Raw genomic sequence first — 26,394 nt, 5'->3', positions numbered from 1 at the left:
TGTAGCATTGCAATAGAAGAAAGAGAATTGGAATAAAAGTGTCCAGCACATCTCCCACCCGAGAAGGAAAATGCACACTGTTCTTACGACGTTTCCAATTTCCGCCCAGCTGATCTCGTCCAGCTGGAGTCACTCATTTAGCTCTCGTGAGGGCTTGGATGGTTGACATCCACCGCAGAAAATGGTGTCATGTCCTGACACCTGTCCTGTTGTCCTGTCCATTTATCCAAGACAGTGAGAGGAGCCAGGCAGGATCTCCCTGTGTTAAAGTTGTCTGACCTGTGTAAGATAGGCCTGAGCTCAGTGACCTCAAAAGGACCTTTTGAAAACCAGTTTCTTCCTACTGCAATCCCCAAATCTTCAGAGCATGTGACTCCTTCGTGGATCACGGTAACAGTGATGTGTGTTGATCCAGCCATCAACATCTTCAACTGTAACACCAACCACCAGCCAAAGGCCAAAGCCCAGACTCCCTGACCACAACAGGTGACAGGAAGCACCACTCCCCACTTCTACTCCCAGCTGCCTTCTGTTCCAGCTCCTGCGCTTGAGCCTCCTGGAACCCCTTTCTAAGCATGATTCCCCATCTGTAACCGCATGTCCACTCCTCTCATGAACTAAACCCTTGCTTGTGACCATCACATGTATACTGAATGTGAAGAATTATTAGCTAGTAACAGATGGTAATCTACTAAAAGAGGGTAAAAAGGAAAACAGAAGTTGCAAATGAAGGAAACAGCTGTGACATCTAGGCACAGAAATGGGCCAGATGTGGGTGGAAGAGCTGTCTGTAGAGGCCGAGCACTTCCTGGAGGCTGCGCCTCCAGCCCCAGCATGCTCGGGAAGAGGCCAAGTCAGGGCAGCCTCCAGCCGGAGGTCACCTGTCCCCCTTAAGTTTCTGGGCACTGTCTCTGTCCCCTGTCTTTGATTTTCTCTTGTCACCAGCAAGCTCTGACAGATGGAGCACATACAAATCCCCTGTTACCCCACACAGTGGGTGGCCCAGTGCCTGGACCCAGGACGCCTGTGCCAGGGCCTCCCCATGTGGGTGATTACTCCTGGTGCAGGTATTGCAGGGGCTGTGAGGGAGGCAGGTGGGACAAAGGTCTTCAGGATACCCCCATTAGCAGGAGGACAGAGCACCACACATGGGTTTTAGAGCCCTATGGACCCAGTTCCCATCCCAATTTGGCCTTCACCAGGAGAAGTCCCTTTACTCATCTGAGCCGCTGTGTCCTTGATGTGAAGTGGGGACTTGCACAGGTGACAGGGAAAAAGCAGTGAGATGATGCAGGGTGACCCCACAGCACCCCATGGTCCCCAGGAAATTGCCAGAGGCCTCAAGGTGGCTTCTCTCCTGACTGGACCTGGAAGCCTGGGTCCTTTACCAGGGCCACCTGACAGAGTGTGGCCACGAAACTCTCACACTCAGTGGAGATGGATTAGGGATGTTGGAGATCCCAGCCATGGGTGACAAAGAGGGGTTCAGAGGGAAAGCCCAGGGTAGGGGTGGGTATTCATGGACACAGCTGCAAGCGATTAGTAACCAGAAGGGTCCCCAGTCTCAAACACCTGTGCCCTGCTAACTCACCCCAGGACACCCAGTCCTGCGTCATCCACAACCAGCCCGGGCAGACAGGAGTGGAGCAGAGCCAGGCAGGGGCTTTGGGGAATGTCCAAGCTCCTCCTGAGCATCCCAGATGCTGCCTTTCCCCTACAAGGACCCAACAAGGAATGGATCCCCTGGGTCACGGCGTAGGACTGTGCTTTCCCTAGGGAAGTGTCCTGGGCTTCAGCACTGTCAGAACAACACAGAGGGGCTGACGGTAGCCAGAGGGTTTCACCCTAGGAGACTCAGCCTACACGGGCGTCAGACCTCCCCAGAACTGCACGAAGGTTCTTCAGAAAGTAGCCAGTCCTGGCATTGTCCACTCAATATGTTCCACCTGAACTTAGAGTGAAACCCAGACTCATTTGCCCTATGGGTCCTTCCCCATCTGACCTTCACCTGCTCCTCTCCATCCTCCCCTCCCAGCTCATTCCTCCCACTCATGTCCAGCCAGGCTATTCTTTCTTCCGTACTGTTATAGGTGTGCCCACCTGGTCCCTGCCTCAGGGCCTGTGCACTTGCCCTCTCTTTTGCCTAAGATGCAACCCCCAAGCTCAGATCACCCATGAATGCCTCCCTCTTATCTTTCTGCCTTTGTTCCGATTTCATCTCTCAAGATGCCCTCCTTCTCACTGTCAGGTTTCCTCCCCACCCCAAGGCAACCACCATCTATGCAGTCAGCCTGTTTATTGTATCCATAGCTCCTCTCACCATTTGAATTCTTCATTTATTTTTGTTGTCTAACTCTCCACTTAGAATATAAGTTTCATGAGGGCAGGACTGCGTCGCTCACATTCAATTCTATATTGCTTAGGCCCTAGATCAATAAGTAATATTTACTGATTGAATGAAAAGAGGGCAGCCCCCACCCACCACCACTTGCTCCTCCCAGTCTCACTGTGGACACTAGGATTTCTTTCTCTCGGCTGCAAAACACCATGCCTGAGAGACTAATTCACCTGCTTCAGCCTCTCCAGACATAACTGGTTAGAAATCCCTGTAGGGGAATCTGGATCTGTCCTCTTTTTCTCTTCATCCCTACCCTCTTCCCCTCCCCCACAGGGTTAGCCAACTGGCAGGGCATCTGAATGTCCCAGCTGGACCCAGATTTTGCCCAGGTACTGCACCACCTGCCTTGCCCCACTGGCCTTTGTTCTGCTACAGGCTCCTGTAGAGCAGAGCCCTGAAGCAGAGCCTGAAGACTTCAATGATGTCAATGAGGCCACCTGTTTGTGATGTGCAGGCACAGAAGAAAGGCACAGCTCCCCATCAGTTTCATGGAGAATAACTCAGTGCCTGCTGGGAACCAGCTGCTGGAGATCCCCACAAAGAGCTTCCACTGGGTGTCAACCCTTCCGGGAAGGATTTGAGGAGAGGGAACCCTCACTGTGGGGACTGCTGATAAGAAACCAGTCACACAGCTGCTCTATTCTCACACAAATCTACCCCATTGCATGGCTGGAACTGACGTTTCCCTGGAGGTGTCCAGAAAGCTGATGTAACACAGAGGCTATAAAAGCTGCCAGTCTTTAAGGCTGCTCAGCCCCTTGCCAAAATGGAGCTTGTAAAAAGGCTCATGCCACTGACCCTCTTAATTCTCTCCTGTTTGGCGGAGTTGACAATGGCAGAGGCTGAAGGTAAGAAAATTGAACCAGATTTATTCACCAAAACAGAGAAATTCTTCTCTTAAGAGGCTTCTTTCAAAATTTTTCGAAGTGGCCCCAGTTCAGAGAAAAATGTACTCTAATGCTCCTGGGGGGGATTTTAAATTAGTTCGAATTTTATTTGGCTCATCTGACAATGTCCATAAACATATCAAAAGCGTATAGAATTTTACTGGGTAATTTTACTGCTAAGAGTTTATGTTTTGGAAATAAGCATAAAAGTGTCCAAAGATATCTGTATAAATGTGTGCACTTAGATAACTGTAAACTACAACACGAATTTTCATTATCTGTTATGGTAAATCCATACAATGGAACACTGGTTTTTGCAACTTAAAAAAAAATGATGGCTGGGGGTGGTGGCTCATGCCTGTAATCCCAGCACTTTGGGAGGCTGAGGAGGGTGGATCACGAGGTCAGAAGTTCGAGACCAGCCTGGCCAACATGGTGAAACCCTGTCTCTACTAAATTACAAAAATTAACCAGGCGTGGTGGTACGCACCTGTAGTCCCAGCTACTTGGGAGGCTGAGGCAGGAGAATCGCTTGAACCCGGGAGATGGAGGTTGCAGTGAGCTGCGATCATGCCACTGCACTCACGCCTGGGTGACAGAGCAAGACTCTGTCTCAAAAAAAAAAAAAAAAAAAAAAAGACTCTGATCTATAATGTGTCCGTAGATCACATTAAGAGAAAAAGAAAGATCTGAAGTTTGTATCATATGATGGTTCTTATGTTTGAAATATATACATTCAAGCGTTTTACACATCTAGAAATAGAAGAGGAAAGGAAAAGGTGTGGAAGAGTTTACACCAAGGTTTTAGTGATGATTGTTTCTGGGTGGATGGGGTTATGAGAGTATATGGGAGAATAAATAAAAATAAACCTTTGTTCCTATGTAGGTGGGGTTTTTGACCATTAGTCAAAATCTTGGTGGGATTTTGAATTAGTAATAATTTTATGTGTGCCTATCTGACAATGTACATAAAAATATAAGAATTTACCAAATAATTTTTAAAAATTTTATAGAAAAGAATTTTCACTATGTTGCACAGGCTGGTCTTGAACTCCTGAGCTCAAGCGATCTACCCGCTTTGGCCTCCCAAAGTGCTGGGATTACAGGTGTGCGCCACCACGCCCAGCCCCTTACTGGATAATTTCACTGCTAACAGTTTATCTTTAGGATCCAGTTATTTTTCCTCTTCTCCTTTTCTCTTTCTTCTCTTCTTTCTCCTTTTCAATAACAGCTTTATTAAGATATGATTCACATACCATAAAATCCACCATTTTAAAGTATACAATTTAGTGTTTTTCAGTATATACACAGAATTGTGCAACAATCACCACTATCTAATTCCAGAACATATTCTTCACCCCCAAAAGAAACGGTCTCAGGCTCAGCACGATGGCTCAAACCTACAATCCCAGCACTTTGAGGGGCTGACATGGGAGCATTGCTTGACGCTGAGAGTTTGAGACCACCCTGAACAACGTAGTGAGACCTCGACTCTACAAAATTAAAAAAAAAATTTTAGCCGGGCATGGTGGTACATGACTGTAGTCCCAACTACTCTGGCGGCTGCGGTGGGAGGATCACTTGAGCCCGGTAGTTTGAGTCTGCAGTGAGCTATGATTGTGCCATTGCAATCCAGTATAGGTAACAGAGTAAGACTGTCTGTCTGTCTCTCTCTCTCTCTATATATATATATAGTGTCTCTATATATAGTCTATAGTCTCTCTATATATAGTCTATATATATAGTCTCTATATATAGACCAATGTTTAATATATCTATAACTATATATTTTATATAGAGACTAATATATATAGACTAATGTTGCGATGAATATTAGTGTACAAGTTTTTGTGTGGACATATATATGTATGTATATATATGTATAAAGAAACTCTGTATTCACTACCAGTCACTCTGCATTTCTCCTGATGTCTCCAGCACAAGTAAACCACTACTCTACTTTCTATCTCTATAAATTTACTTATTCTGGATATTTCACATAAATGAAATCATGTAATATATGGTCTTTCACTTAGCATAATATTTTCAAGGTTCATATATATTGTAGCGTGTATCAGTACAATCAGCCCTGAGTACCTGTGGGTTCAGCATTCATGGATTCAACCAACCATGAATTGAAAACATTTGAAAAAAAATAGTTGGTTAGGGAACACGTACAGACTTTTTTCCTTGTCGTTATTTCCTAAACAATATAGTATAACAACTATTTACACATCATTTACATTGTGTTATAAATAATCTAGAGATAGTTTGAAGTGTACAGGATGTGTATAGGTCACATGCAAACACTAAGTCATTTTACATAAGGGACTCCAACATCCATGGATTTTGGTGTCCACAGGGGGTCCTGGAACCAATCATTCGTGGACACCAAGGGACAACTGTACCTCATTTCTTTTTATTGCTGAATAATATTCCAATGTATGGATAGACCACATTTTATTTATTTATTCATCAATTGATGAATATTTGACTTATCAGGACTAACGTTGCAATGAATATAGTATACAAGTTTTTGTGTGGACATTTGTTTTTATTTCTTTTGGGGATATGCCTAGTGGTAGAATTGCTGGGTTATGATAACTGTATGTTTAATCTTTTGAGGAACTAACTGCCAGACAGTTTTCCATAGCAGCTGTACCACTTTACAATCCCATGAGCAGTGTATAAGCATTCCAGTTTCTCCATGTTTTCCTTGTCAATGCTTGCTGTTTTCTGTGTTTGACTCTAGCCATCCTAATGCATATGAAGTGATATCTCATGGTTTTGATTTGTATTTCCCTGATGACTAATGAGGCTGAGTATATCTTCATGTGCATATTGGCCATTTATAGATCTTCTTTGGAAAAATGTCTATTCTGGTTCTTTGTCCTTTTTAAATTGGATTATTTGCCTTTTAATTATTTAATTGTAAGAATTATTTATACATTCTAGCAATCAAGTGTCTTTTAAAAACCATCCTTTTTTTTCCCCCCAGGTTGATCTATGAATTCAGTGCAATTCCAATAAAGATCCCAGTAAGAATATTAAATAGATAAAGATATGCTGACTCTAAAATTTACATGAAAAAGCAAAGGAACTGGAATAGCCAAAACAATTTTGCAAAAGAACAGTAAAGTTGGAACATTCATGTTACCTAATTTTAAGACTTCTGATAAACTACAGTAATCAAGAAGGTGTGGTTTGCCAAAAGGATAGACACAGAAAATGGAAACAGAATAGAGAGTTCAGAAATAGATCCACACAAATATGGTCCATTGATTTTTGACAAAAGTGCAAAGGCAATTTAACGGAGAAAGGAGAGCCTTTTCGTCAAATGGTCTTGGTACAATTGGACACCCATATGCAAAAAATAAACTCAACCTAAGCCTCATTTCTTATCCATAAATTAGCTTAAAATGGATCATAGTTCTAAATGTAAAATGTAAAACTATATTATTTTAAAAAAGAAAACAGGAGAAATCTTTGTAACCTGGGGTTAAGCAAAGAGTTCTTAGACAAGACACCAAAAGCACAACCCATAAAAGAAACTATTACTAAATTGGACTTTATAAAAAATTTAAAACTTCTATTTTGGGAAAGACACTGTTAAGAGGATGAAAAGACAAGATACAGATTGGGAGAAAATATTTTCAAATTGCAGATGCAACAAAGGACATGTATTCAGCATATATAAAAAACTCAAAACCCAATAATAAAAACAAAAAGCTAAGTTAGAAAAAGGGCAGAAGACTTAGAGATACTCACTAAAAAGGATATATAGAAGGAAAATAAGAACATGAAATGATGTTCAATGTCATTAGCCGTTAGGGAAATGCAAGTTAAAAAACCATGATGGGATACTGCTACATATCTGTTAGAATGGCTAAACAAAGCAATACAAAAACCTGACAGTAGTGTGTGTTGATTAGCATGTGGTGCAACTGGAACTCTCATACATCGTTGGTTGGATTATGAAATAGAACAGCCACTCTGGCAAATGGTTTGGCAGTTTCTTATGAAGTTAAATATACACTTAACATATGACCCAGTGATATCACTCCTAGGTATTTATGCTAGAGAAATGAAGACACATGTTCATATGGAAACCTATTAAAAATACAAACCATCCTTCTTCAGGTCCTAATATAGTCTCTTTTATGGACTATATGTAGAGAAGTTACAAATACTTCTCAAACCGTTCAAGACGGAGAAATCAACTGCTTTTGACTTACTTTGGAGTAAGCTAAGTGCCATCCACAATTAGCTGTCTGCTTCTATGTATATTACATGTGAGAGGTAGATTCCTAATCTCTCAGGGAGGGGAAAAGGTCTGTTGTTGACTTTCCTCAGTGCCATCTGTGGTCTCTAACAGGCAATTCAAGCTGCAGTGTCACTCTAGGGGGTGCCAATATGGCAGAGACCCACAAAGCCATGATCCTGCAACTCAATCCCAGTGAGAACTGCACCTGGACAATAGAAAGACCAGAAAACAAAAGCATCAGAATTATCTTTTCCTATATCCAGTAAGTAGAAGCTTTAGTTTCCTAATAAGGGATATCAAACTCTGACCACATTGGGTTGGGCAGGGGTCTCTCTGTAGAAAGAATTCAGCTGCTGCTAGAGCTGGTAGTGACACTGACAACCATCATGATGATGATGGTGATGGGGATGATGGCTGTTAGTCACTGATAATGGCTGTGTGCCTGGCACTGGCTCACAGAGGTCCTTCAAGGTCAGCACTATAATAGTACTACGAACACAGCAAGGTTGAGAACTTGTCTGAGGTCACACAAATAGTGAATAGCATGACCACGGTTAGAACCTAGCTGGTCTAGTTCCAGTTTCTTGGCCTTAAAACACTAAACTTTGGTTCCAAATTTTGCTATGCATTTGAATATGTGGGGGAGCTTTCACACACCCGGACTCCCAGGTTGTACACTACATAATTAGATTATAATCTCTGGGGGTAGACTCCAGGCATCAATTTTTTTAATTTTATAGTTTTTATTTTGAAATAAGTATACATTTATAAGTGCTTTTTATAAGTGCCCAGGTGACCCCAGTGTGAGGCCAAGCTAAGAACATGACTCTGCCCTGCAGAGACACTCAGTGTTTCCTGAGATCTGTCTCTAGTTAATCCTCTCAACAACCCTCTGGCCAGATGCAGTCTAATCCCCATTCTATAGATGAGAAAACCCAGAGAAGTCACTTACCAGGTCCAAGACTAAAAAATAATAAAAATGGGATAGAAACTGAATCCAAGCAGCCCGGCTCCAGAGCCCCCACTCTTATGCCTGTCCCAGTGGTTCTTATACTTGATCATACATCAGAAGCATGTGGAAGACTTGTTAAAACACAACTGCTGGGCCCCATAGCTGGAGTCTCTATTATCTTATTCAGCTGGAGTGTGTGGGACCTGAGAATCTGCATAGCTGACAAACGCCCAGGTGGTGTTGATGCTGCACGTCCAAGTACCACACTTTTGAGAACCATAGTAGCCCTGTACCACTGAAGCTGGAATTTAACTTATCCTTCAAAAAGCAAAAGAGTCCTCAAATTTACTGGAATGGTTGCTGAGAAACATATATGCTATTCTTGCTGTGTAAGGAGAGAGGGGAAGAGAAAGTGTGGGTAGAGCAAGGGAGGCGAGAAATTAACATTTAACATCTATTGCACACCTGTGTGCCAGGCCTGTGGCAGGTGCTTCATATTCAGAATATTATAAACCTCACACAATAATGAGAAGTAGGCTGTGATATCCCCATTTTACAGATGAGAAAACTGAAGCCAAGAAAGGTTAAATCACTGATTTAATTTTATACAGCAGGTAAGTGACTAAAGTGGAAAGAGAACCCAGATTTCTCTACCGTTGTATTACTTCCTGTAAGTTTGGACATATGTCCTCTGAGGATATTTGGGGAGACCCTGTCAGAATGGGCAGCAAACTAAAACCCTGGGCTGTCCTGTCCAATGCAGGGCATGGGACTGTCCTTCAGAATGAGGAAGTGGTGGTGATATAAGGGAAGGAAGGAGCAACTAGGGAGGTGCTAAGGTTTGGGAAAGGTGGCTGTGGAAGAAGAGTTGCTTCACCTTTCAATAGCCTTGGATATCAAGCGTCAATGGGAAACAATTCTAAACAAGAAGGTTCATCAAAGATTACATGGACATGGGGAATAGGAGAGATAGAAATAGGTAGAAGGAAAGGAATTCTGATTCCAGGCCCATCTTCATCATTTACTTGATACGAGACATAGGCAAAGCAGTTCACCTCCCTGCGCCCATTAAAATTGACAGTTTGTGATTTGATGTTGAGGATGGTGGGGTTGGTGATTGGTCTTGGAGACGTTTAAATGAAAACAGATGTGCCACCACTTTGTAAATTTACATGCCTAGGTGAGCAATTGACTCTGCTCTGCAAACCCCCTTTGCTTGTGACACTTCTCCAGCCACAGTTGTGTTTTGTCCACAGGCTTGATCCAGATGGAAGCTGTGAAAGTGAAAACATTAAAGTCTTTAACGGAACCTCCAGCAATGGGCCTCTGCTAGGGCAAGTCTGCAGTAAAAACGACTATGTTCCTGTATTTGAATCATCAGCCAGTACATTGACGTTTCAAATAGTTACTGACTCGGCAAGAATTCAACGAACTGTCTTTGTCTTCTACTACTTCTTCTCTCCTAACACCTGTAAGTCATCATTTACACAACCTTCACTCACATCTCCTGCAAGCACAGGTTACACACTCTCCTGTCTGGGTTCTTATAATCTTCAGTCTGAGTATATTCTCTCAGAGTCTTTTCTGTTTGAGAGAGCAGTAGTTCTCTAACTCATCTGTGCATAAGAATCATTTGGAGAGCTTGTTAAATCGTAGATCCCAGCCCCATCACAGATATTGTGATTCATTGGTTCTGGGTGGAGCACATGATCTTGCCTTTCTAACCAGTTCCCAGATGAGGCAGAGACAAAGGGCTGATCAGATGGCTACATGTTGAGGGGTACTGTGTTAGAGCCCCAAAGCAGAGACTCCACATTCAGCCTGTTTAATAGTAACCCTAGTATCTTCTGCAATGCTTCTTCAGGGACCACACCTCCCTATGCTCTGATTCCTTAGATCTTGGTTGGGGTTATTGAACCTTCATGTTTAACAAGTCCCTCGGATGATTCTGACAATGAAGATTGGAGAGTGCATGCTGGAAATCTCTGGTCTCACCACTGAAATTTAAGACCGTCAGGTGGTTGGAGGCTACATTTACAGGGCTCTGCATTCACGGCACCTACGTTCCACTGTGATCCAAAGCAGAATGCCAAGAACATCTGCAAGTGGGTTCATGAGGAGAGCTCCACTGTGGATTTCGTTCTAAGACCTAAAGCTGACCATGTCACTCTCCTCCTGAAACCACTGACTTCTTGGTACCATCCGATCTCCAGAGTGCAGCAGTCAAGGTTTTCCCAAGCTGGACCCAGGCCACCTTTTCAAGCCTTGCCCCTAGCTGCTGCCTGGCATGCACCCTATGCTTCAGCCAATCTAAACCATTTTCATCTCCAAAAAGAGCTCTCTGCATTGTTTCTCCCATTTCATCTGTCCAGCTGCTTCCTTATGTACTTACTGGGGAAAGGAGAGACCAAGGGCTGCTTCATGAAGGCTGTTTCTGAGCTGAGCTTTGAACAATAGCATGGTGAGGCAGGTGGAGGGGGGAGTCAGGGAAGAGCACTCACCTCTACTGGAGCTGACAGCCGAGGAGTCAAGGGAAGAAAGGGAGGATAGGACAGAGGCTGATGAGACTGGAAAGCTGAGCTGGTGAGAGTGAGGAAGAGCCTTCAAGGGAGGGTGTGACTTTATTTTCTATGGTGCAGTTCAGGTAATGGGAGTCTCTCCAGATGCAACACATCTTACAGCACAACTTTAATATGATTCATTTGGCAATAGTGTAAAGATTCCCTCTCTTCCCTGCACCAGTGGGCAGAAATTTCAATGAAAAAAAGGATGAAAACCTCAATATGTGACCCATGGGAAAGACGGAGATGGAATCATACTCAGGAGAGACGTGTTAAGCTCGATGCACGACACAGAAATTAAAAGCAGTCACTATTTTGATGTTCATTCTTGACCACCTTCACATCCATTTCAGCTATTCCAAACTGTGGCGGTTACCTGGACTCCTTGGAAGGATCCTTCACCAGCCCCAATTACCCAAATCCGCATCCTGAGCTGGCTTATTGTGTATGGCACATACAAGTGGAGAAAGGTTACAAGATAAAACTAAACTTCAAAGAGATTTTGTAAGTACTGCTGCCCAATTCTGTTGGAACAAATGCAGTAAACCCACCTGGCAACTGGGGGATTTGGGGAAGAGAAATTATCATATGTAATTCCCATATATGGGCCCTTTTCAAAGAACTGATGAAGAAAGGAAAACAGTGATGCTATTCCATTGAACTAAGTTGACTATTTTTCTGAAGATTCTGAGGTCCTTGTCAGGGACTATCAAAACCCCAGGTTTGTCCTCGTAAACCTGAGATACCATTGAAGGAAAAAAAAAATCCATAATCACTTAAGAGTAGGATTGTTGGGATGTTAGAAAATAGAATTGAATTGGTTTGAAACTCTTTTTCACCAGAGGCCCTCATTCTCTAGCCTAGAAATAGACAAACAGTGCAAATTTGACTTTCTTGCCATCTATGATGGCCCCTCCACCAACTCTGGCCTGATTGGACAAGTCTGTGGCCGTGTGACTCCCACCTTCGAATCGTCATCAAACTCTCTGACTGTCGTGTTGTCTACAGATTATGCCAATTCTTACCGGGGCTTTTCTGCTTCCTACACCTCAATTTATGCAGAAAACATCAACACTAGTAAGTCATGTTTTATGTTCTTAGCTATTTTGAGCTCTCTGAAGATTGCATACATAGAAACTGTTAATTGTTAGCCTACCTGTGGCTATTCCTATTTGCAAGCATGTCATATATACTTGGGAACATATTCATAATCTTAAGCTTGACAATCATTTCTGTGCATTGCTTAATGCAAGAGGAAATCAATGATTTTATTAACCTGAAAAAAATTTATGCAGATAATATGGACTGTTTCCCTTAATTCTTTCTGCAAAGACACAATTAAAAACATCAGGTTTGCAGATTCTAGCTCTAAACAAGGTCACAATGAACACAGTAAAAGGTGAATCAACTGCTTGGCTATCTCAAACTTATGGTTACTATTTAGGGCAAAATGTTTTTGACTTCTTATATATTTACTTGTACACATAGCTCTTCAAGATCCAACATTCCTAGCTGGCATAAACATGACCATTCTTTTTTTTTTTTTTCCCTGACAGCATCTTTAACTTGCTCTTCTGACAGGATGAGAGTTATTATAAGCAAATCTTACCTAGAGGCTTTTAACTCTAATGGGAATACCTTACAACTAAAAGACCCAACTTGCAGACCAAAATTATCAAACGTTGTGGAATTTTCTATCCCTCTTAATGGATGTGGTACAATCAGAAAGGTAAAGTGAAATACTGATAGCCGGATTTTGTCAAATGCTGAGTGCATGTTGAGCAATGCAGTCAGGGTAATGCTTGCTAGCTGCTGTAACAAACAGCCCCCAAATTTTAGTGGCTTAACCACATGAGAAGCATGTGAAGACATATTAGTGCACATACCCATTCATACATAGCTGCTAAATTGCTGGATTCATTTTCGGGACAAGTGGGGTTATCTTTCCCAGAAGGTAAAGAACTCTGAAAACTCACTAAAGAGAGTTTGAACATCTTGATGCAGTTGGCTTAATAACCTACCAGTAACACTTATGCAGAAAATGTTTACACCTTGTATTTAGTGAAGATCTAGCTGAATTTTTAGGATCTTCTTCTTTTCCTTTTAAAGACAGAAAATAAAATGTTAAAAAAAATTGAAACCTGAAGGATATTACTGGAAGTTTGTGATTTGTTCTACATTTTTCTAGAAGTCCCATTCAAGATTTCAAACATTTTTAACCTTTGGTCTCTTTAGGATACATATCATAAACTTTTCACTCAGACATTAAATAATAACCTAATTGAAAAGAATGGTGACTAATCCAGAGGAATTGGTAAAGACAGAAGTAAATCATCGTATCTTGCTAAAAATGAACACACAGGCTTTATTACACTGTGAACCCCCAGGGAAGGCAGCTAAGGGCCTTCCTCTTGCAGACTCTTGGTCTACATATATTTTGGAAACTCCCAGTTAGCCACACTAACTTAAAGCTCCTTAAGGAAAGCAATATATAGTAAGGTTTAATGTCTTCTCAAGACTGGAAATTTGCATTCAAAATGGATTTTACTGTAACTGAAAAAAATTCTATCTGATTCTATCTTCAGGTCTCTGTAATACAAGCTGTATTTCTCATCTCATTCTTTCTTTCTTTCCTAGAATATTTCTTCAATGAAATACATTTAAGGTTTATAGTATTCTGACATGAAAGCTGTTGCCTCGTGATTTAAGAAAATTATATCTGTACCTGCAAATGTTATCCACATCTATGCTCTAAAATATTACTGGACTTAAAATATAAAAATTGAATTCTATCTTGTTCTGCAGGTAGAAGATCAGTCAATTACTTACACCAATATAATCACCTTTTCTGCATCCTCACCTTCTGAAGTGATCACCCGTCAGAAACAACTCCAGATTATTGTGAAGTGTGAAATGGAACATAATTCTACAGTGGGGTTGATATACATAACAGAAGATGATGTAATACAAAATCAAAATGCACTGGGCAAATATAACACAAGCATGGCTCTTTTTGAATCCGATTCATTTGAAAAGACTATACTCGAGTCACCATATTACGTGGATTTGAACCAAACTCTTTTTGTTCAAGTTAGTCTGCACACCTCAGATCCAAATTTGGTGGTGTTTCTGGATACCTGTAGAGCCTCTCCAACCTCTGACCTTGCGTCTCCAACCTATGACCTAATCAAGAGTGGGTATGTATTAATGTAACTGATGTATGTATGGTATTTCTTCCTGTGGAATAATAAGTTCAATGAAGTAATTTTTTGTGTTGTATATATATACATTTTTCCTAGTACTACATGAAATTTCATTAAATTTATTCTAATCCTTTTATAAAATACCATTACTATGTACCAATTATGAATAATTTAAATTTAAACATTTATGCAGACACAGCTTATATCCTCTAGAATTTTAAGTGTATTTACAAAATATTTGCTGGTAGAAACAAATTTATTTTTGTTATAAAAGTTCTATTTTTGTTTTTGTTTTTTGCACGTTTTGGTTTTTGTGAAGCAAAACCTAGAAGATTATTTCATGTGTATTATCTTTAAAATACAACGCCATCAGTAAAACACATGTAGCATCCTTAAGAAAAAATGTAGAAAGTTCTTATTTGAAAGGAACAATTTCCTTTTTTCCTTACAATTTGTTGGATTTTAACTATGTCATTTGTACTGATACGTTAATGGTAAGCATGTAAGGAAAGAAGTCTGACTTCCAATACGTAAGTATTGGTTTTCTGATTAAGTTATACGGACCAGGAATTTTAGAGCTAGAAAGAACCTTGCTATCTTACCCAGGAATCACATCTATAGTCTTAACTCACTGTAGTGTGAACTAGAGACACCGTCTTTCATGAGGGATTTTTGGATTCACAACTTAATTCAGAGAAAATTTTTTAGAATGGAAAAGACTGAATTTGTCTGTATCTTCTAAACATGTTCATAAATTCTGTTCCAGATGTAGTCGAGATGAGACTTGTAAGGTGTATCCCTTATTTGGACACTATGGGAGATTCCAGTTTAATGCTTTTAAATTCTTGAGAAGTTTGAGCTCTGTGTATCTGCAATGTAAAGTTTTGATATGTGATAGCAGTGACTACCAGTCTCGCTGCAGTCAAGGTTGTGTCTCCAGAAGCAAACGAGACATTTCTTCATATAAATGGAAAACAGATTCCATCATAGGACCCATTCGTCTGAAAAGGGATCGAAGTGCAAGTGGTAATTCAGGTAAGACAAAAAGCTATTTCATGATCAAAAAGCACATTATGGCTCATAAAATGCTGCTTAAATCCAGTAACTCTTAAGCATGTACAGTTTAGAGATTTATAATAGGAGCTTTAACAAATAAGTTGAATTTTAAGTACACAGGATTAGTATTTATTTCCATCAGTTGATAATATGCATACTATGTACAGTGTAAGCATATGATACACTGATAGTTTGCCATTCATTTGGATTTTGAGTTTCAGTGTAATGTCCTCATCTCTAAAAACAAGTTTCCTTTAGTTTCCTGACTCCTTATTATAGATGCCATAGCAGATAATTGAATTGAAAGCAATGTATTTTAACTCCTAAATGAGTAAAACAAAATGAACCAGCATTCCACGTAATAGCCTATTTGAAAAAAAGTTATTTTTTTTTTTAAAAACAAAGAATCTATTATATTAACATAGGCCAGCCCTGCTTCTTTTGAAAGGCTTGAAACCTGAGATCTGCCTAGATACATGAAAGGAATGATGGTAAATACTTAAGGAAGGTTCATAATTAAATGGCTTAAGATAAGCCTTAATGAAAGAAAAAGGGTAAGAAGTTATTTTAGTTGAAAATGGCATTAAAGGACCTTATGATCTCTGTATTTATTCATTATTATTAGCATGATAAAGGAGTATGGTTCTGCTTTGTAACAAAATATTTCTATGGCAAAAACAGAAAAACAAACAGAAGTTAAATTCAGTAATTTTATAAACTCATTCACTAAGTGGCTTACATAGTGTATCTATAGACACTGGTCTGAAATTAGTTGAAAATTTATAAATGGAAGTCATTATGGAAATACCATCAATATGAGAAAAGTATCTTTTTCCTATTTCAAGGGAATGAACAAATTTTTTTTTTTTTCTGTTGACAAAATGTATTTTGGCAACAGTGAGCAACAGTGAAGCTGCATTTCCATTAGACTGTTATGCTTGAGTTTTACACATTTTTCACGTGATATCAAGAAACCAAACTAAGTCAACTGTTTGAAACGAGTTTAAAATTAAATATAAATATAAATGAATTCAAATATTTGATAATGGTTCCTCTATATTGTGTTGGCATTATGTGTTATACATTAACTCATATATGAGTCATAGGATATGTACAGGTATTATAAAAGCTACCAACATTTTATAATGTTAACATTTCTTAAAAAGTGATTTTCATCTTGTTTCCAATTTTAGGATTTCAGCATGAAACACATGCGGAAGAAACTCCAAACCAGCCTTTCAACAGTCTGCATCTGTTTTCATTCATGGTTCTAGTTCTGAATGTAGTGATTGTAGCCACAATCACAGTGAGGCATTTTGTAAATCAACAGGCATACTACAAATACCAGAAGCTGCAGAACTATTAACCAACAGGTCCAACCCTAAGTGAGACACGTTCCTCCAGGATGCCAAAGGAAATGCTACCTCGTGGCTACATATATTATGAATAAATTAGGAAGGGCCTGAAAGTGACACACAGGCCTGCATGTCACTGTGTCAGCGTGTTTCATTACAGGACGATGGAAATAAATACCACGCCAGTTGGCTCTCATTTTAGGAACTAAAGATACAAAAATGTTACATGAGGCTGGGCATGTGGCTCACGCCTATAATCTCAGCACTTTGGGAGGCCAAGGTGGGTGGATCACCTGAGGTCTGGAGTTCGAGACCAGCCTGACGAACATGGTGAAACCCTGTCTCTACTAAAAATACAAAAATTAGCCCTGGGTGCAGTGGCACGTGCCTGTCATCCCAGCCACTCGGGAGGCTGAGGCAGGAGAGTCACTTGAACCTGGGAGGCGGAGGTTGCAGTGAGCCAAGATCACGCCATTGCACTCCAGCCTGGGCAACAAGAGCGAAACTCTGTCTCAAAAAAAAAAAAAAAAAAAAATTACACGAATGAACACCTCCTTTTATAAATACAAAACATTTTAACCAAATATTAGGTGAAAAGGGTTATTTTTACTTAAGAAAAGTAGCCTTCAAAGATAGATGTGTTTATTTTTTAGATGCAAATATGCTACTCTTTGAAACATCAAAAGTTAAAATTTCTGAAACTAAAGCGTGAGGAGAACTGCAGTCTCCTTGATTCACATGCCTTCCTGCTTTCATGCAGAGCCTCACCATTTCTCACTGTAAGCATTTCAGGAAAGCGCTTTGGATAGACAAATGTGAGCATAAAATGAGAAACTTCATACCATTTCTGGGTTAATGAGATGAAAACATTTTTTTCCCCTTCATCATCAAGCACCAAAGCCAAAGGTTCATTGTCCTCGACTAGTAGCCAGTTTGGGTTTACAGTTTCCCATTTACTGTGGCTTAAAGACCCCAGTGTGCACTGACTTTACACATGAAAACATAGAATCTAATCACCCTAGATGATCAACACAACTCTCTCTCATCATCTAACAACACACATAGTTTCAGGTTCTAATATGCATCCAAACAGGTAACCACATTCCCAAATGCCCAAAGGCATTCTCCTTCCTTCTAAACATGCATTACATCTACAGGATGCTGAAGAGAATACATGGTGGACGTGACAGAATCTTTGCCCTCACAGAACATGCCCTTGGGACACTGATAGATTTTCTAGCTCCAAATCACAACAGATCTTCCCCATTTTCTTTTCAATATCTCCATGTCAATCTCCTAAATATTAATATCTCAGGCAGCCACACAGTGACTCTTTTCTATGTTCATCCAGGTAGCCTAAGTTGAACGACTGCAAAGTTATTTTTTAACCTAACATGAAAACCCCTAAACATTTAATTAGAATGGGCAAATCAGGTTAAATGCTTGTGAAACAGTCTGGTCTGGTCACAGCCCTTCAGTCATCTCTCTATCAGGAAATGACTGGACATTCTCTGCTGGCCAACATGGTAGGGATTCAGATGCATAGCAGGCACAAAAGTGTAATGCTGAGAAAATGATCAAATATTGCGACTCACTAGATGGTGTAAAATCGTATTACCAAGAATCATAAGATCATTTGTAGTGGAGCTATTGAGGTATATCTCCAATATCAGTGCATATGCATTATCAATATGTGTGCTACTATTTAAGTTTTCTTTCTTTAGAAAGGACTCCAGAGAAGTGAAGTGATAAAAGTTCCTAGGTCTGGGGTGGGTGGCCTGGGTTCTAGTTCTTCCCACTTACCTGGTGTGTTACATGAGCTAGGTCACCTTTTAATCCTCACCTGTGGTGAGGATTAAAAAAGAGAATGTGTTTGCAGTTAGGATCCATCCATGTTCCACTTACCACCAGCGAGAAGTTCTTACTGCCAGCTCCAAAATCCTGTTCCAGAATCTGCTTCTAATATGCCTGGGCCACACCTGGTATAGGTTGGGTTCTGGGGAAACAGACTCTGACACAGAGGCTGGTATACAGGAGACTTCCTCAGGGGTGTGCTCGGGATCAGCACCTGTGTCCCAGAAGGGAAGCAGAAGCAGGCAGGGGATTTGGTGCACAAAGAAGCAGCTGCAGCAGCAGGGGCCCAGCCACTCCCCCAGGGTGTCCTGGGGCCGCTCTGTCCCTCCGAGTCGCCCCACTGAGGCACGGCGCTCAGCCCTTTCTATGCTTCTGCGGATCAGTCATTGACTGAGGGCTGCCTGAGGGTGGAGGGGCTGCGAACTTGGATTAGACAACAGCCTTGAGCTAAGGGAAATTCCTGGCGAGCGGTGGCACCAAGAGCCGCCAGCCGCCAACATTCCCAGCAGCCTGGAGAATGAGTGACTTTCTCTGATGGGACATCTGGGTGTCACCCTAGAGCAGTCATTCTACTCACCTCCTAAAAGGGATGGATTTTCAGAATATTTTACAAAGTAACTCTATATTGTATTCAAAAGACTCGCTTAACATAGTGTTTTGGAGAAGCTAAAAACGAAGAGATGGGCAATGGAATACCAGGCACAGGCAAACTAGAGGGGCGGGGTGGGGCGCAGCGGGGTGGAATCCAGGCTGCCTCTGCTTTCCCGAGGCAGGTGGGGTCACCTCATTACTGCTGGGCTGGGGTGAAAGTCCTGGCTCTCCATTGGGCCTCTTCTAACCAGGATAGAATAAAAGGGTGTCTTATCCCTTCCAAGTAGGGGTAAAAATGGAAGTCTAGGCTCACCACCTGGTCTGCACCTGATGTGAGGGCTGCAGGTGAGTGTCTCATTACCACCTAGAGGTGATGAGCATCCCAGTCCCCGCTTTGCCTTCTCTGACATCACTCTGGATGAGGGAGGGGAAGAGAAGGAGTGCTGGGGGAAGGCAGAAGTCTAGGCTTTCCACTCAACGTTTGCTAGCTGGGATGAAGGTGGGACCACAGTGTTTCCCAGGGCAGTTAGCTAGAGTAGGACAGTTTTCATCCAAGTGTTTTCTGTCTTGCTAGGTTGCTCCTTTGCTGGTCCTTTGGCTAAAGAGAGCAGGCTTTTCTTGGTTCCTTTTGGTCTGTACCCTTGGTGTTTCCTGATTGCAGGCTTTTTCCTGTGAAGTGCATTTTGATCCATGGCTTTCCAACTTCAGCCTTTCTGAGAATCACCTGGAATGCTTTTGGAGGTTGCTTCCTGGATCCCATCCTTTGAACCACACACCAAGAGGAACTGATCTGGAAGTTCGTTTGGACCCCTGTTTATTAAAATGTTAATTCTTTCATTGTCAACACTTTTCATATTAGGGATTTGTTAAAAGTCATAAAACGCTAGGTTTTGGTAGATGTTAGCTTCTACTTCCTCAACATGCTATGGGCTATGAATAAATACAGTTAATGGGGAGATGACTTTGAAAGTAGGAACTCTAGCAGCCTACAATTACTTGGAAAAGCTTCTTTATTCATTTGAAGCCCTTGCATGAAATACACATCAAATACTAAAATCATTGTTTCATTTGACTAAAGTTGGAGCTACTCAGGGACAAATAATTAACTCTGATTTAAAGACGTCATTTTCACCAAATTGTCCAGTAATCACATTTCATCAATTTCTGTGTATAAGCAGGGAACTTCATTAAAATAAATACCAGTATATTTTACCAAGACAGTTGTTGATGAAGGGAAAATTTGTAAAGAAACAGATGTTCGGCTCACAGGCTACACCCTTTCTTGGGTCATTTGTCAGATTTTTAACCTTGAGGACCTCAGGGTTATCTCCCAGGCTCTACCAAAAACTGCCCTCCTCCATCGGGGACTTGATAATACTGTCATCCCATCCTGTGCATGCCATTTATTGACTAAGAGGGGAACTAGTCCTTGGAGATGGGGACCCATCTTTTAAATATTACTACTGAATATTTCTTGACAAGCAAAAATAAAAATCTGACTATGTTCAAGTCTGTTTCTTTAAAGACACCTTCAAGGATAGTGAGTCTAGCACAGGTCTCTTTCTATTAAGGTAGAAAGTTAGATGAGAGATGAGAGTGGATGCTGCTCTCCTTCTCTGGGAGGATGCTGGAATAAGCTAATCTTCCCTTGTTTGCTTTTCAGGTTTTATGTGTACTTTTCACGTTTCCCAAATGCTTGGAGGATTTGGGAAACAGACTGAGAACATGGCCACGTGAACTCCTGGTAGTGAAGGAGGAGGCAGGATTCAACTCTAGAGGTGGAGCTCGGGCACTGGACCAAATTGGAGACTAACTAAAACAGGGCTGGGGTGGAAGCAGCTTTCAATCAGACATGCCCACCAGGGTGCCATGTCAATTTACTGTTGCCACGGCAGCACCTGGGAGTTACTGCCCCTTTCCATGTCAATGACCCACTGACTCAACAGTTACTACCCCTTGTCTAGAAATTTATGCACAAACCAACACTTAATCTGCATGCAATTAAAAGTGAGTATTAATATTAATATGACTGCAAAACTGCCCTGAGCTGCTACTCTTCGCTTACAGGGTAGCCCTGCTCTGCAGGAGCAGTCATGGAGCTGTCACACTGCTGGACCTGTAACATTGCCTCTTTGATAAAGCTGTTTTCTTCTACCTCTAGCTTGCTCTTGAGTTCTTCCATGGGCAAAACCAAGAACGCTCGCAGGCTAAGCTCCACTTTGGGGCTCACCTGCCCTGCATCAGCAGCTCAGATAGCAGATACGTGGTTCCTGTGATTGCATTTCAGTCTTTCATTTGCAAGCTATAACCCAAACCCAACAAAGCCTAGGTCCAATTTATTCCCATTGAAACAAAATGGTAAAAGCTTGTTGTGATGAGTAAATGACATGCTTGATTAGAGCAGCCAGTTAGAATTTTAAAAAATGAGTAGAGTTTAAAAAAATGAGTGAAGTTTAAAAAAATGAGTGACAGACAGTTTATTTTTCATAAGACTCTTGGCAAGAGCTGAAAATAAATCCTGGTACCATCAGAGGATAAAAACAGAGATCCACTTAATAGCATCTGATAATTAAACAGTCAACTTAAAAAGACAATCTTTAAATGAACAATGCAGTATAGAGAGAAAACCCTGCTCTTTGTAACATTTTGTACACTTTAAGACAAGAATTAGAAAATGTAGCATTTGTGGTGGCACAGAGAGTAATTGCCTTAGAAGTTTAGTAATCAGAGAAGATTTATTTAGTAACAAACCTCAGAGAAACAGTCCCCTCTGGCTGTTTCTTTGACCTGTCTCTATGCGGATAGCTTCTGATTGGTCAAACATACTGAAGAGAAATAGACGTTGCTTTCTACAGATTCACATGGAAATTGCAGAAATCACTCAAGAGTCTTCCTCTGAGCAGTGACTTTGTGGATCTCCAGTGGCCCCACCATTTGGAAATGCTCAGTCTGCTCTTCCTTGGTCTCCATGGGGCCTGCACCTCTCCTACTCTGTCCTGCACAGCCCCGGGAGCAGAGAGAGGCATAGTCCCCCACTTTGCACACTGCAACCTTACACTGCAGATATACCACATCATAGCTGTCAAGAAAGCTGAAGGCATTGAACTTGAACCGAGCCATGTTCTTCTGGCGGGGATGGAGGTTGACGTAGGTATTGTCTTTGATGCACCTGATGGGGAGAAAAACCCCAGGACAAAAAGATTAACTTACAGCATGATATGAGTTCACTGCAACCCAGATAATCAGGCATGGACCCAGATCTCTGAATTGCAAATAGAGTTCTTCCCACTACCCACTCTTTCTTTCATAAAGAAACTTTTTAACACTACTATGAGTGGAAAAACCACTATTCCTGGACATAAATAGAAAGGAACTAGAAAATAAACACAATAAAACCAAAAAAAGTAATTAAATTCTAGGTAGAACTCTTGCCTTCAAAAGGCCTATTGTATTTTGTCCAAAGAGAGATGAAAAGTGTTGGTGGTTTTATTTGAAGACAAACTTAGATTTTTTTAAAAAGTACATTAGTAAACCCTAGGGAAACCACCAAAAAAAAAAAAAAAAAAAAAAAGAAAGAAAGAAAAGAAGTGATGCATTAAGAGGAGATAAAATGAGTCATATAAAATGCTCAGTTAAAACTGGAGAAGGCAGCAAAAGGAGTGTGAGGAGAGAAACAAAGAACAAATGCAACTAATAGAAAATAGTTACCAAGATGGTAGATTTTAATTCAATGACATCAAGAATCACTTTAAATATAAATGGTCTAAATATACCAATTTAGAGGCAGAGTAGATTAAAAAACAAGTCCCAACTATTTATTATCTATAAGAAACCCACTTTAAATATAAAGACTCTGATAAGTTAAAAGTAAAGGGATGAAGAAAGATATACCATGCAAATACTAATCAAAAGAAAGGTGGAGTAGCTATATTAATTTCAGAAAAAAGTAAACTTCAGAGCCAGGGTAACTATCAGGAAGCAAGAGGGGTATTACATGAAAAGAAAGTGATCAGTTCTCCAAGAAGACACAATAATTTTTTTTTTTTTTTTTTTGAGACAGAGTCTCACTTTATCGCCCAGGCTGGAGTGCAGTGGTGTGATATCGGCTCACTGCAAGCTCCGCCTCCCAGGTTCATGCCATTCTCCTGCCTCAGCCTCCCAAGTAACTGGGACTACAAGCGCCTGCCACCACACCTGGCTAATTTTTTTGTATTTTTAGTAGAGACGGAGTTTCACTATGTTAGCCAAGATGGTCTCGATCTCCTGACTTCATGATCCACCCACCTCGGCCTCCCAAAGTGCTGGGATTACAGGCGTGAGCCACCGCGCCTGGCCACAATAATTTTTCTTGTGTAAGCATGTAACACAGTTTTAGATAGAACTGCAAAGAAAATCAACAAATCCACTATCATAGCTGGATACTTCAAACCCCTCCAACAGTAGTTGATAGATCCAGCAGGAAGAAAACCAGTGAGGATACAGATGATCTAAACAGTACTCTCCATCCACTAGATTAAATTGGCATTTATAGAGCTCCCCATCCAGCAACAGCAGAACACAAATTCTTCTCAAGCCCACATGGAATATTCATCAGGACAGACCACATTCTGGGCCATAAAAGACACCTTAACAAATTTAAAAGAACAGAAATCACACAAAATACATTATCAGATCACCGTGGAATTACACTAAAAATTAATGAGAGAACAATTCCTGGAAAATTCCCAAATGTTTGGAAATTAAACAACACACTTCTAAGTAACCCATGGGTCAAATAAATCTCAAAAGAGAAATTAAAAAATATTTTGAAATAAGTGATAATGAATATACAAGTTACCAAAAATTTGTGGAATGCAGCTAAAGCAGTGCTTAGAGGGAAATTTATAAAATACATATATTAGAAAAGAAGAAATATCTAAAATCTATAGTCTAAGCTTTGAAAACTTAGAGGAAGAAGAACAAATTAAGCCTGAAGAAAGCAGAAGGAAAAAGCGTCAGTTATTAAATTCTGGCACCAAACTGAGCCTCTTGCCTGACATCTTTATAAGGGGGGTTGAAAGGGAAGAACTTTCTCACTCTGTGGCTCAATGCAGTTTAGCGCCACCTCCGTGCACCTCTCACACCATGGCTCACACTGCCTGTGGAAGGTGCTGTGTCCTGTCCCTCCCCTGGCTTTTGGAAACAGGTACCACAGTGCTTCAGGGTGGACTTTAGGGTGCTGTGGTCTTCACCACTCTAAAGCTACCATTGAATAGTAAGTGATAGATTTTTGTTGTTTTCAAACTTGTTGCCAACTGCCCATCTATAAGCACTTTGCCTCGGTTAGGGGACAAGAGAGCTATACAGGCAAACAATTGGCCGAAGTTCTAACTTGGCAAATCTTTTGGTTAACCAAAGGAGCCAGAATAAGTCTCACAAGTATAACTAAGATCTTAGCTTGGGATAACCTATTAGTTCATTAGTGTAGGTCAATGCCTCGAGGGCCTACACCATGAATGGGGAGTCCAGTGAAGTCATACGACTGGAAGGAACTGGAAGGGAAGGAGGCATGGACATGAAAGGGTGAGGTGAGGCAGCAGAGCCCAGGGTAGCAAGGGCCCTCCACAGGACTGTGGGGAGTAAAGGGAAGATGTCTGTAACTGCCTGCCTATAACTATTTGTCCCCGGTTGTGATCAGAGGATGGTGAGGGCCCCCACTGTGCCTCTGAGACAGAGTGAGGACTCTGCACAAAGTTCTGATGTAGGAATACCAGTTGAGAAGCCACAGGTTCCCTAAAGGCATGCCAGGTGAATATAACAGTCCACCCAGAGGGCCTTCCATCTTCCTTACCCCTGCCGGATCAAATCATACTTGATGGTTATAAAATCTTGGGGATCTGGAGAAGCCACACAGGTATCCACAAAGAGCATCAGGTTGGGATTGGGGCTGTGGAGGGTGGCTTGGAGGAAGACGTCTTTCCTCTGGCTGTCGTAGTAGGGCACCATGCCTCCCACAGGCTGGGACTTGGGGGACTGGAGGAAGGATATGGACACGGTGTAGCCAGCACCCTCCGTCGGAGCATCATCCCCATGAATGATTTCAACTGTGGATGGACCGTCCACCCTACAGGTGAACTTCAGCTTGGGCACCTTGTGCCGCACGATGACTTGGCCAGGGTGGCCCTGTGTCCGGCCTCTGATGGAGTTGGAGTAGCTGAGGGAGCCGAGGTGCTCCTGTGAGGATGAGAGAAGAGCTGTGAGCAGCACTCTTGACTCCCTGAGAAGCACCTGCCTCCATGAGCTGAGACCTCTCTTTCCCACCTTACTTGGTGCCAGCTTGCTGACCTGCAGGAGGGAGGACCTCCTGGGGCCAGACCTCTGTGGTGCTTAACACCACAAAAGGGTGACATGACATGTGGGGTGTATGCAGGGAGCCCCCAGTGGGCAAGTCTGGACTGTCCCTTCCATCCTACGAGGACCAAGCTGTTGTACTAGCTGTGAGCTGGGGTGGCAGGTCCAGCTGCTCCAAGCTCCCCTTCTCCACAAGCTCCATTCCTGCAGGCTCCTGAAGGCCAACACCCCCTTGCCCCCTGGGCTCTTGTCCTCTCTTTGGTCTCTTCCCTGCCCTCAACTCCAGACCAGTACTGGCTCCATGTGAGCTGTGAGCCTGGCCCTGCTGAACTTCACTCCCAGCCTTCAAATCCAACATGACTTGCAGGAAGTAAGGTTGTGCTGGGGCCAACAGGGAGGGGACCCTGCCTCTCATGCCCTGTGCAGATGCCTAGAGGCTCAGCCTGCCCAGGAACATTTGCTCAAAGAAGCCTCAGCTTGTGGGACTCAGATCCTGTGATATTCTGCTTGGAACCTCCAAGAACTTCCCTGTCAGCTTAAGCCAATGTTTATCAACTTTATTCTACCATGGCCCCACTAAGGAGCCTTTGTAGACGTCTTACTCATCCTGGCCACTCTCAAACCCTGTCTATGAATTGTAATACAAGTACACTGCTTATATACCAGATGTGTATCTGTGCTTGAGCTAGAAAGACAGACATTATTATTTTTGCCTCTAAGATCCAGTATCTATCTCCCCTGCCACCCATAAAGGTGACATTACCCTCCTTGAGAATCCCTGACTTAGAATAAAAGTCAAACTCCTCACCCACACAGTCCTGCCCTCCTTCCACTCTAATCTTGGGCTTCCTGGCCTCTGATCTCTTCCCAAAAGCCCCAAGGCTGTGGCCGCCACAGGACCTCAGCCCTGGCTGATCCCCACATCCTCTGCCTGGCTGCCCCA

General features: G+C 41.9%; 1 protein-coding gene across 2 annotated transcripts in view; it reads left to right on the top strand.

Annotated features, from left to right (window-relative positions):
• Nucleotides 1–16,816, top strand: part of CUZD1 (CUB and zona pellucida like domains 1) — a 36,354-nt gene extending 19,538 nt beyond the window's left edge. Inside the window, exons 3-11 of one of the 2 annotated variants that reach the window (XM_025396619.1) lie at nucleotides 2,774–3,246; nucleotides 7,661–7,811; nucleotides 9,758–9,972; nucleotides 11,416–11,566; nucleotides 11,922–12,139; nucleotides 12,619–12,791; nucleotides 13,868–14,259; nucleotides 15,032–15,300; nucleotides 16,515–16,807. In XM_025396619.1, coding sequence (XP_025252404.1) covers nucleotides 3,165–3,246; nucleotides 7,661–7,811; nucleotides 9,758–9,972; nucleotides 11,416–11,566; nucleotides 11,922–12,139; nucleotides 12,619–12,791; nucleotides 13,868–14,259; nucleotides 15,032–15,300; nucleotides 16,515–16,687 — 1,824 coding nt within the window. In that variant the 5' untranslated portion in view covers nucleotides 2,774–3,164 and the 3' untranslated portion in view covers nucleotides 16,688–16,807. Of the gene's footprint in view, nucleotides 1–2,773; nucleotides 3,247–7,660; nucleotides 7,812–9,757; nucleotides 9,973–11,415; nucleotides 11,567–11,921; nucleotides 12,140–12,618; nucleotides 12,792–13,867; nucleotides 14,260–15,031; nucleotides 15,301–16,514 lie in introns of those variants that run through there. The other variant, XM_025396620.1, reaches the window with a different exon arrangement.
• Nucleotides 16,817–26,394: the final 9,578 nt, after the last annotated feature.

Source organism: Theropithecus gelada, chromosome 9 (assembly GCF_003255815.1).
Source record: "Theropithecus gelada isolate Dixy chromosome 9, Tgel_1.0, whole genome shotgun sequence".
NCBI lineage: Eukaryota > Metazoa > Chordata > Mammalia > Primates > Cercopithecidae > Theropithecus > Theropithecus gelada.
The sequence above is the reverse complement of the archived record's forward strand: the minus strand, read 5'-3'. Positions and strand labels throughout refer to the sequence as shown.